Source organism: Salmo salar, chromosome 06 (assembly GCF_965601325.2).
Source record: "Salmo salar chromosome 06, fSalSal1, whole genome shotgun sequence".
Classification (NCBI taxonomy): domain Eukaryota; kingdom Metazoa; phylum Chordata; class Actinopteri; order Salmoniformes; family Salmonidae; genus Salmo; species Salmo salar.
Window position 1 is genome coordinate 41,580,364 of NC_138296.1, and position 12,521 is coordinate 41,592,884.

General features: G+C 43.6%; 1 protein-coding gene across 3 annotated transcripts in view; it reads right to left on the reverse strand.

Annotated features, from left to right (window-relative positions):
- Window positions 1-371: 371 nt before the first annotated feature.
- LOC106607356 (BAI1-associated protein 3) overlaps window positions 372-12,521 on the reverse strand; it is a 42,731-nt gene continuing 30,581 nt past the window's right edge. For all 3 annotated transcript variants that reach the window (XM_045720526.2, XM_045720528.2, XM_045720527.2), the window contains 14 exons: window positions 12,168-12,319; window positions 11,840-11,963; window positions 11,438-11,578; window positions 11,122-11,217; window positions 10,419-10,634; window positions 4,425-4,493; window positions 4,081-4,160; window positions 3,812-3,920; window positions 3,172-3,246; window positions 2,963-3,046; window positions 2,475-2,595; window positions 2,230-2,353; window positions 1,863-2,068; window positions 372-1,480 (listed from right to left, as the gene is read on the reverse strand). In XM_045720526.2, the coding sequence (XP_045576482.1) occupies window positions 1,377-1,480; window positions 1,863-2,068; window positions 2,230-2,353; window positions 2,475-2,595; window positions 2,963-3,046; window positions 3,172-3,246; window positions 3,812-3,920; window positions 4,081-4,160; window positions 4,425-4,493; window positions 10,419-10,634; window positions 11,122-11,217; window positions 11,438-11,578; window positions 11,840-11,963; window positions 12,168-12,319 (1,701 nt within the window). In that variant the 3' untranslated portion in view covers window positions 372-1,376. The remainder of the gene's footprint in view (window positions 1,481-1,862; window positions 2,069-2,229; window positions 2,354-2,474; window positions 2,596-2,962; window positions 3,047-3,171; window positions 3,247-3,811; window positions 3,921-4,080; window positions 4,161-4,424; window positions 4,494-10,418; window positions 10,635-11,121; window positions 11,218-11,437; window positions 11,579-11,839; window positions 11,964-12,167; window positions 12,320-12,521) is intronic.

Consider the following 12,521-nt stretch of genomic DNA (forward strand, 5'->3'; position numbering starts at 1 on the left):
GTGACAAGAGCAGAGAGAGAGAGAGAGCGAGATAGTGAGAGCGAGAGAGGGGGGAGGGTAGAGATAGACAGAGTGAGAAAAGCAAAATAGACAGAGAAGCAAGAGAACATGCAGACACAAGACCGACAGAGACGGAATCTTTCGGTCTGGAAGAAATCGAAATTACCCCGGGCATTTAGAGCTAAACACAAAGAACCGTTTTTTTCTAGGTGTCTAGTGCTACTATATGTTTGTGAGTCCATTTAGTTTCCATTTAGAAAAAGACTCATGCAACATGAAGAGCAACATGTTGATGTCATATGGGAAAGTCCACTACAAAGAAGGAAACATATTTTTCTAAGGAGAACAACATGTGGTAAGAGCTAGTGAACCATATTCAAATACAATCTTTATTTATAGACATCTTCATCTGAATGGTACAATAAACAGCAGCACAATCCATTACAATTCAAGGACAAGTAGTTCACATTTACAATATAACAAATAGAGGACTAATACTCTTTTCTTCAGGGATATGGTTCATAATCTGAAGAGATATAAACATCCAATTATCAATCATTAATGAGCACAGATGGTGTCACATAGGCTGCGTTTACACGGGCAGCCAAATTGTGATCTCTTTTCTTTAACTTATTGTTTTTTTTTACTAATCAGATCAGCTCTGAAAAAGAGCTGGTGTGAAAAGATCTGAAACATTTCAGAATTGGGCTGCCTGTGTAAACGCAGCCATTTGTGACACTACTCCTTGTGTTGACTTACAAAACCTGGCTACAGATGGCTTTTCCTTGCAGTGTTACATCCTTGTGCTACTTCGCCATAAACTCAGAAACGGTAGTGAGTATATATTTTTTCAACGATTGATCCACCCACATAATTCGACTGAATACATATCAGTTACAAAATCGTTTTTGATTCAGTTAGATGTTAGAGATGTAATACAACAAAGATAATATAACAAAGATAATATAACTAAGATAACATTCAATGAGCTCTTTAGAAAACAAAATAATCACTATAGGATAAGCTATTTCTCAGAGAGGACCCTTAGATTTTTCTTACTTTTAACTCCACATTGTTGGGAAAGGGCTTGTAAGTAAGCACTTCACGGTAAAGTCTACACCTGTTGTATTCGGCGCATGTGACAAATAGCATTTGATTTGAGGCATAAAAATACAGCAGAGAGACAGGACATTCGTATTTCAATTTAAAAAGATATGCCTTACTGTGTTTTGTTCAGCATTACATTTTCAGTGCACGTACAAGAGGATTTGAAAACTGTAAACATTGTAAACATACGGTAGTACAACAAGTACAAAAGCACATGTGGCAAAGACATGGTCAGAATACACCAATACACCAGACCAGTGCTGACAGCTTCACTCCTCTTCCATGGATTTCTCAATCTCCTTTAGCTTCCTCACAAACTCCTGAGCCTCTCCGTCTCCTGTCCGTGCGTCCAAAATCCTCATGATTGGCTTCTCTGGATGGAGAGAGCAAACAGAGACGTAAGTGCATCCATCCAATGCCTGCCACAATTACCTTTAGATTGTACAGGTCGCTAGGTAAGATTACAGAAGTAATAGGAAACCTTTCCCAGACTTAACAGGCTCTCCTCCCTGGGGGCCCATTCCCGCTCAGTGAGGAGTAGAGGGGTGGTGTTATGTACTGTAGTCTATCCGGCGGACTGTCCTACCAGGGTTGGGGTCAATTCCTTTCAATTCAGTAAATTCAGGAAGTAAACTGAAATTACAATTCAAATGTTCCTAAATTCTTTTCAATGAGGAAAACGTGGAATTAGAATATGGGTTTACTTAATTAATTGACTGAATTGAAATCAAATTGACCCTAACCCTGCTCCCTACCGCTGGGTTTGCTCCGGGCCAAGTGCAGAATGGTCGGCTGGATGGTCTTTCCGGCCGCTGAGGCGTTGGGTCTCCCTGGCCAACAGAAGTCACTGAGCGGGGCCAAGGCCTCCCCGGCAAAATCGTTGGTGGACAGCCAATCATAGTCCATCACAGTAAAAGTCAGACAGGCAAACCTGTGCCTGTACTGCTCTGGGCTGACATGGCTGTGGGACAGCAGATGGAGGAAAATGAGTCAAACTGAAGTCTACATCTCCATGTTTTGCTTTTCAATCTAGCTGCTGTCAAGAGGGAATTATCATATCATCCACCAATTCCAACATTTCCTTCTATGTTAGTGCATACAGATGGCGGATTAGACACTCACAAATAGAAGAGCTCATCAAATACTGGGTGCAGGGTCTTGAGCTTCACTTGGGTGCGCTGGCTCTTGGCCATGGGGAAGAGGTGGTGGGGACAGAGCTCCACGATGACAAAGGGGTCACTCAGCCCTGTGTGGCACCAGAGAGAGAGAGAGAGAGGAACAGGAACGAATGAGGGGCTCATACAGAAGATTGGTTTGGCATTCTTTCTGCATATGGAGCTGCATGCCAATGGAACTCTGATATTTACCGTTGGCGTCCAAGGCAATGAGATCGGCAGCATGCAGGATCTCCACCGTGAGTCTCTGCTCAGAAGCATCATAGTAACACTTCACACTGACGCGGCCAAAGCGGGTGTGCTTCAGTGTTCTCTGAAAGGCAGATCCATATTATAAATCATACATAAACAGATGATTGATTGGATTGGATTGTTATACATCCATTCAGTATGATGAATCCTGGACATCAAATCACATTCTATTTGTGACATATACACGGTTACCAGATGTTAATGCGAGTGTAGCGAAATGCTTGTAGTAAGTGGACATGCCTGTAAAGTTGTTCTGGTGTTGTAAAATAAACCCGCTGTTACAGAATACAGCTAGCGACCACATTAGCATTAAAGAGATAAAGAAAAAGAAAATGTGTTGTGGTCTTTCAGCTCCTAATCAACACTCCCCCACTACACTAGCCTGGGGGTTAGAGTCACATGTGGCAGCCCAGCAGGCTGCAGACTACCTGCTGAGAGATCTTCTCCAGGAAGTACTGCTCGATTAGCTCAAAGGACGAACACTTGTTCAGCCTCAGCTCCTCGTCAAGAGCCTATAGGAACAGCAGTAAAGAGGGGGCTCGTCAGGAACCAGCTGAACAACCCCCACTAAAAGACGCTCTCTACCACGGTCAGGCATTAAGTAGCTAAATGGTACATAAACCCTTGATGCTCTCACCTTGTAGTCGACATGGTTCTTCAGATCTTCTATGGCGAGTCCCTCTCCATCAGCATAGAAGAACTGCACCAAGGCCTGAAAGGAGCATTGTGGTGGGGAAAGTCTCAGTTTTCAGGTTACATGTTCCGATACTCCGCTCTCTTTGACTGGCATGGCTAGCTAATTAGCGGTGGTAACTATAAGTAACGCCTTTGGTTGGAGCATATGTCAGAGGATATTAGCAGACCGGTATGTATCCTCGCTGACAGCGTGAAGCCCCCAGAAGGAGAAGGAGATCACCATGGAACACACCACATGTTCTACCCACGCAGCTTTGCATTTTCAGGACTTTTCATCCAAATCTGTCCTGTGTCCCTTGCCAGCTCTATGCTCCATTAGAATACAGGAACTGTCACATTGCCATTCTAGTGGGGACTCTCCTCAGCAGGGACTGAGCAGCCAAGAGACCTGATGAATACCAGTGGTATGGAAATTATACCACACAAGTGATTAGCAAGGATACAGTATCTGATGATGGTGAAAAGGAGGAGGAAGATGAGGAAGAAGGGGAAATAGGCCCCTACTGTGATTCTCCCTATCTCTGGGGTCAACTGAGAGAGTGAGAAAGAGAGAGAGAGAGACACACACACAGACCACTGACCTCCACAGTGTACTGGAAGCGGTTGTAGAACTCAACCTGGACTCCCATGTTCTCTGCCACCGTGTCGAGGATCATTCTGAGGAGCAGCTCCCACATGCCGAGGAGAACTCTGTGCAGAACACAGTTAGACAACAATCCGCTGTATGTCAAGTGATCCTAATGGCTAGATAATGACCAGTACTACAGCATGGTGTGTCAGAGGGGTATCGTTATTGTGTGCATGTCTAAGATGCTCATCTAGATAAAGACGTGACACAGCAGGTAATTACCTAGCCAGATTCTCCTTCACCAGAGACTCGCTGAGGATGACTAAAGTGTCACGTAAGTACTTCATGAGGGGGGACACGGCCTGAAACAGAACAATGTCACAGAACAGTGTCCCGTCTTAGGGGGAAGCCTATAGAGGAATTGTCTTATCATTTTACATTTACATTTTAGTCATTTAGCAGACGCTCTTATCCAGAGCGACTTACAGTAGTGAATACATACATTTCATGCATTTCTTTTTTTGTACTGGCCCCTGTGGGAATCGAACCAGAAAGGACAAAGAAAGAAAGCAGAGAGGTTGCTGCTACATAACAGAAGCAGAGCACAATGTACTGTTCAGTCTTACATCATCGTTGTTGATGGAGTCAGGGGACAGGCTGATGTGTTGGAGGTACCTCTTCAGCTCTGAAAACATCTAGACAAAAACACACAATATCACAATGCACTGGTTTACCTCTCTGTTCAAACCAATGTGACAATGGTTACCAGGCAGGACCCAATTTGAGTATGCCATATCATACAGTATTATGTAACCAGACCTGGGTTCACATAGTATTTGTTTTCTTTGAAATACTTTAGCTGAGCTGGATTAAAGTTGCCTGACGCAATGGAACCAATGGAATAGTCCCAAATGTGAAACTCCCGAACGTCTTGCACTCCAAACAAGCTCCATCAAACGTCCAAAAAAAACAAGAAAACAAATACTATTTGAACCAAGGTCTGTATAATTTATGTAACCCGTTCTCATGGAAACTGATATTGACGTGCATGACTGTGTCCCTTGCCTGTGTCAACATTCACAAGACCACAGGGCCAGATTGATTACCAGGACGTGTACTGCAAGCATGCGCTGACCAACTGGCAAGTGTCTTCACTGACCCTTTCCAGTTGGTCAGCTAACACTGTCGTAGTCCATGTGGGGTCAAACGACATAAGGAGGGTTAGCTCGGAACATTTGAAAATTGATTTTAAAAGAACTGATTTTAGCATTAAAAGACTCCAAAAAATGGCCAATAATTTCAGGTCCAGTACCATCGTTAGGCAGCGGGTGTGAAAGATTCAGCTGACTGCTGGCATTGCACATCTGGCTAAAAGACTACTGTAGCTCTGCTGGGGTCACTTTTATTAATAACTTTGATACCTTCTGGAAACAGAAGATACTCTACAGGAATGACGGAGTCCATCCAAATCATCTTGGCTCCTGGACTCCTGTCCACGCATTTCAAGGCTACATTGAAACAATAACTGGTAAATGATCCAGGACCAGCTCAGTTAATCCCTACCATTGTGACAATGAGTCATCATAATGCTGCATCAAATGTACATGATCTTAGGGGCATTGGCAAACACAATGTAAGTAATTTAATTTATGTACCCCTAATTGCACCGAACACATCTGTTTATCCTACAGCTATTGTAAGCAGTAATCATGAGCCTATAAACCAGAGTTACACTGTTAGCACTGAGGCGGTGTGCAATAGTAGGAAGGCCAATTTATGCAGCTCACCCTGCACTATCAGCTCCAATGTAAATAACATGAGTAAGTCTACCTCTGATAAGCTTCCCAGTAAAGCATTAAAAACAATCAAGCAACCCAGAGAAGTGCTAAAAATAGCCCATATTAACATATGTAGCCTAAGAAACAAGGTCCATGAAGTCAATAACTTGCTTGTAACAGATGACATTCATATTCTGACTATCTCTGAAACTCACTTAGATAATACCTTTGATGATACAGTGGTAGCAATACATGGTGATAACATCTACCGAAAAGACAGAAATGCCAACGGAGGCAGTGTTGCTGTCTATATTCAGAACCACATTCCTGTAAAGCTTAGAGACGATCTAATGTTAAATACTGTTGAAGTAATATGGCTACAGGTTCATCTGCCTCACCTAAAGCCCATTCTTGTGGGAAGCTGCTATAGACCACCAAGTGCTAACAGTCAGTATCTGGATAATATGTGTGAAATGCTTGATAATGTATGTGATATCATCAGAGAAGTATATTTTCTGGGTGATTTAAATATTGACTGGCTTTCATCAAGCTGCCCACTCAGGAAAAAACTTCAAACTGTAACCAGTGCCTGCAACCTGGTTCAGGTTGTCAGTCAACCTACCAGGGTAGTTACAAACAGCACAGGAATTAAATCATCAACATGTATTGATCACATTTTTACTAATGCTGCAGATATTTGCATTAAAGCAGTATCCAAATCCATAGGATGTAGTGATCACAATATAATAGCCATATCTAGGAAAACCAAAGTTCCAAAGGCTGGGCCTAATATATTGTATAAGAGGTCATACAATAAGTTTTGTCGTGATTAATATGTTGATGATGTAAAGAATATTTGCTGGTCTGTCGTGTGTAATGATGAGCAACCAGACGCTGCACTTGACGCATTTATGAAAATACTTATTCCAGTTACTAATAAGCATGCACCCATTAAGAAAATGACCAGTACTACATGTAAAAACTGTTAAATCCCCTTGGATTGATGAGGAATTGAAAAGGTGTATGGTTGAGGGGTTGAGGCAAAAGGTATGGCAATTAAGTCTGGCAGCCCAACTGACTGGCAAATGTACTTCAAATTAAGAAATCATGTGACTAAACTAAATAAAAAAGAAACTACACTATGAAACAAAGATAAATTATATAAAAAAATGATAATAAAAAGCTTTGGGGCACCTTAAATCCATTTTTTTGGGGAAAAAAAGCCAACTCGGCTCCTTTATTTATTGAATCAGATGGCTCATTCATCACAAAGTCCACTGATATTGCAAACTACTTTAATTACTTTTTCATTGGCAAGATAGGCAAACTTAGGGATGACATGCCAGAAACAAAAGCTGACGCTACACATCCAAGTATATCAGACCAAATTATGAAAGACAAGAATTGTACTTTTGAATTCCGTAAAGTCAGTGTGGAAGAGGTGAAAAGATTATTGTTGTCTATCAACAATGACAAGCCACCAGGGTCTGACAATCTAGATGGAAAATTACTGAGGATAATAGCAGACGATATTGCCACATCTTCAATTTAAGCCTACTAGAAAGTGTGTGCCCTCAGGCCTAGAGGGAAGCTAAAGTCATTCCGCTACCCAAGAATAGTAAAGCCCCCTTTACTGGCTCAAATAGTCAACTAATCAGCCTGTTACCAACCCTTAGTAAACTTATTGAAAAAATAGTGTTTGACCAGATACAATGCTATTTTACAGTAAACAAATTGACAACAGAATTTCAGAATGCTTATAGGGAAGGGCACTCAACAAGCACAGCACTTACACAAATGACTGATGATTGGCTGAGAGAAATAGATGATAAAATGATTGTGGGGGCTGTCTTGTTAGACTTCAGTGCAGCTTTTGACATTATTGATCCTAGTCTACTGCTGGAAAAACTTGTGTGTTATGGCTTTACACCCCCTGCTATAATGTGGATAAAGAATTACTTGTCTATCAGAACACAGAGGGTGTTCTTTAATGGAAGCCTATCAAATATAATCCAGTCAGAATAAGGAATTCCCCAGGGTAGCTGTTTAGGCCCCTTTTTTCAATTTTTACTAACGACATGCCACTGACTTTGAGTAAAGCCAGAGTTTCTATGTATGCCGATGACTCAAACTATACACGTCAGCTACTACAGCAACTGAAATTACTGCAACACTCAACAAAGAGCTGCAGTTAGTTTCAGAGTGGGTGGCAAGGAATAAGTTAGCCCTAAATATTTCTAAAACTAAAATAATTCTATTTGGAACAAAACACTAAACCCTAAACCTCAACTAAATCTTGATAAGGAATAATAATGTGGAAATTAAGCAAGTTGAAATGACTAAACTGCTTGGAGTAACACTAGATTGTAAACTGTCATGCTCAAAACATATTGATGCAGAAGTAGCTAAGATGGGGAGAAGTCTGTCTATAATAATGCAATGATCTGCCTTCTTAACAACACTATCAACAAGGCAGGTCCTACAGGCCCTAGTTTTGTCGCACCTTGACTACTGTTCAGTCGTGTGGTCAGGTGCCACAAAAAAGGACTTAGAAAAAAGGAAAATTGCAATTAGCTCAGAACAGGGCAGCATGGCTGGCCCTTGGATGTACACAGAGAGCTAATATTAATAATATGCATGTCAATCTCTCCTGGTTGAAAGTGGAGGAGAGATTGACTTCATCACTACTTGTATTTATGAGAGGTATTGACATGTTGAATGCACTGAGCTGTCTGTCTAAACTACTGGCACACAGCTCGGACACCCATGCATACCCCCCAAGACATACCGCAAGAGGTCTCTTCACAGTCACCAAGTCCAGAAGAGACTATGGGATGCACACAGTACCACATAGAGCCATGACTACATGGAACTCTATTCCACATCAAGTAACTGACGCAAGCAGTAAAATTAGATTTTAAAAAACAGATAAAAAAAACACCTTATGAAACAGCGGGGGCTGTGAAGCAACACAAACATTGGCGCAGACGCACACACACACACACACACACACACACACACACACACACACACACACACACACACACACACGGATTTAGTAATGTAGATATGTGGTAGTGGTGGAGTAGGGGCCTGAGGACACACAGTGTGTTGTGAAATCTGTGAATGTATTGTAATGTTTTAAAATTGTATAAACTGCTTTAATTTTGCTGGACCCCAGGAAGAGGAGCTGCTGCTTTGGCAGCAGCTAATGGGGATCCATAATAAATACAAATACAAAAATACTGACATTTTCAGCCTCTCCCTGTCTGAGTTCGTAATACCAACATGTTTTAAGCAGACCACCATAGTCCCTGTGACCAAGAACACTATGGTAACCTGCCTAAATGACACGTCTGTAGCCATGAAGTGCTTTGAAAGGCTGGCCATGGCTCACATCAACACCATTATCCCAGAAACCCTAGACCCACTCCAATTTGCCCTAACAGATCCACAGATGATGCAATCTCTATTGCACTCTACACTGCCCTTTCCCACCTGGAAAAAAGGAACACCTATGTGAGAATGCTATTCATTGACTACAGCTCCGCGTTCAGCACCATAGTGCCATCAAAGCTCATCAATAAGCTAAGGACCCTGGGACTAAACACCTCCCTCTGCAACTGGATCCTGGACTTCCTGATGGGCCGCCCCCAGGTGGTAAGGGTAGATAATAACACATCTGCCACGCTGATCCTCAACACAGGGGCCCCTCAGGGGTGCGTGCTCAGTCCCCTCCTGTACTCCCTGTTCACTCATGACTGCACGGCCAGACACGACTCCAACACCATCATTAAGTTTGCCGATCACACAACAGTGGTAGGCCTGATCACCGACAACGACGAGACAGCCTATAGGGAGGAGGTCAGAGACCTGGCTGTGTGGTGCCAGGACAACAACCTCTACCTCAATGTGATCAAAACAAAGGAAATGATTGTGGACTACTGGAAAAAGAGGACTGAGCACACCCCCATTCTCATCGACGGGGCTGTAGTGGAGCAGGTTGAGAGCTTTAAGTTCCTTGGTGTCCACATCACCAACAAACTAACATGGTCCAAACACCAAGACAGTCGTGAAGAGGGTACGACAAAACCTATTCCCCCTTAGGAGACTGAAAAGATTTGGCATGGGTCCTCAGATCCTCAAAAGGTTCTACAGCTGCACCATTGAGAGCATCCTGACTGGTTACATCACTGCCTGATATGGTAACTGCTGGGCCTCTGACCGCAAGGCTCTACAGAGGGTAGTACTGGGGCCAAGCTTCCTGCCATCCAGGACCTCTATACCACACGGTGTCAGAGGAAGGTCTTAAAAATTGTCAAAGACTCCAGCCACCCTAGTCATAGACTGTTCTCTCTGCTACCACACAGCAAGTGGTACCGGAGCGCCAAGTCTAGGTCCAAGAGGCTTCTAAACAGCTTCTACCCCCAAGCCAAAAGACTCCTGAACATCTAATCAAATGGCTACCCAGACTATTTGCATTGCCCCCCCCCCCTCTTTTACTCTCTGTTGTTATCATCTATGCATAGTCACTTTAATAACTTTACCTACAGGTACATATTACCTCAATTACCATGACTAACCGGTGCCCCCGCACATTGACTGAATATAGTCTCGCTATTGTTATTTTACTGCTGCTCTTTAATTACTTCTTTCTTTTATTTCTTATTCTTATTCAATAATGTTTATTTTATTTATTTTTTAAGCTGCATTGTTGGTTTGGGGCTCGTAAGTAAGCATTTCACTGTAAGGTGTTGTATTCGGTGCATGTGACTAATACAATTTGATGACTGGTTACTAAGTATGACTGACAGAGAGGACTGTTCAGTGAGATGGAGGGACCTTGTTTGTGAGGTGGGTGATGAGGCGCTTGGCCTCCCTCTGTAGGTCCGCATCCACGTTGTAGAGCTGTCCATTCAGGGCCTTGTTGACCTGCTCCTTCCCCTCCGCCCCGCAAGACTCCTCCATGGCCTGCTCCACGCCCTGCCAGTCCAGGTCCCGAGGTAGGTGGCCCAGGAACACACGCACATGCTCTGTGTTGTTCAGGGCGATGCACAGCTAGCCCACAACAAGATCCAGGAAGTACATTAGTAGAGGGAAGAAGAGAAAGCCAGAGGAAAGGTCGAGAATGGTTGAAGGAAACAAAGGACGAAAAAGAGGCAGGGCTAAAAAAAGAGGCAGGTAGGGGATTGGGGGAGGGAGTGAATGATTGACAATGAAAATAGGCAGGATGGTAAGTAGACCAGTGGAGGCTGCTGGGGGCTCATAATAATGGCTGGAATGGATTCTAATGGACGGAATGGAGTGAATGAAATGGTATCAAACCCATGAAAACCATGTTTATGATACCATTCCATTTACTCTATTCCAGTCTTTATTATGATCCGTTCTCCTCTAAGCAGCTTCCACTGAAGTAGACCAAACATATTACGCTACAGACAACCCGCTGAGGTCTTTGTGTTGCCAGGGAAAGAACACTCGCTGACATTTACTTCCCACGTCATCCTGAAGCCCCCCTTCCTTCCTGCCTTCCCACAGGCGTTACCTGCACTGTCAGGCTCTTGATGTCTCGACCCTGCTGGCTCCTCTCAATCTTGCGCTTTATCATCTCTGAGTAACACACGGCCTCGCTGCAGAAATTCTGCAACACAGACAACATCTCACTCACCATCATCATCATCGAGAGTGAAACCCTCAATTAGCATTATTTTCTTTCTGCTCTGGTTGTTTGTGATTGTGGCTTGCCACCTGTAGAGCTTCTTACACTGTCTCTAAATGTGTAGCGTGTGTGAAAGCATGCACTTGTGTGTGCATGGGTGTGTGTGTGTTTGTGTATGTGTGGCGGTGGCGGTGGCACTCACGTCTGTCAGGCGGGTGACAAAGATGAAGGCCCCTGCAGAGTCTGGCCAGGACATCTGTTTCCAGAACTCCCGCACCTGGCTGAAACATGCTGTCACATCCACCGCCGAGGAGCTGTGTTTGGCCTGCTGTACTGGCTCCAGCTGTCCAGTACACACACACACACATTCTATGAACAACAACTTATAGAAAGTCATACACATGTACTGTACTAGAAATACACTGACACACAGGTACAGTACACAGAAACAAACTCATATTCAGAGTACATTAGATAGAAACATCATGGTGGGTTACGGATCATCAGTGGGTTCTGCAGAAGAAGTGTAATGGATATCCTGATTGCCGTATGTTTTCATGGAAAATCAATCTCTACAGACACTTCCATAAAACGCCTTTCTCACCTGGTCCATGTCTACTGCTCTGCGGATCCTGTCACAAGCCTTGTCATGGACTATCTGCAGCCACTTGTGGATAGACGTCTTGAACCAGTTGTGATAGCCAGTCAATGCCATCATCTTAGCGTCCCTGAGAGAGAAATACTCATTAACCACCTGACATTTAGCTAATCTACTGTATGTTCAAGCATATGGAGAAGTTCAATGCAAGATCAAATCACCAAGCAATAACAACATCTAATCCATTTTTCTGTTTTTCTAAAAGTGCAATGCAACCAAGCTGAACATCCACCATCCACCAGTCTGACCGGGGTGACAGGGTGTTCAAACTCACCTGAGAGGGAGGAACTCTCTGAAGCGTTTGAGTATTTTCAGAGACATGTAGAGCTCTAACAGAGTCTCTCCCATGGTCTGAGTTAGCCTGGAGCTCTCCTGTTCCAGAGTGCCACACACCTTCTCCATGGCAACGCTCACGTCGTCAGCGACCTGGGGGAGCACAGGGGTCAGTCACCCCATTTCAGAGGTCAAGGGTCAACGGTGAGGATACATGCATGTTGAACATACAGGAACACTATATGCATCAGTATACTGTATCGGGGCAGCTTGGGGCAGCAGGTAGCCTAGTGGTTAGAGCGTTCGGCCAGTAACCGAAAGGTTGCTAGATCGAATCCCCAAGCTGTCAAGGTAA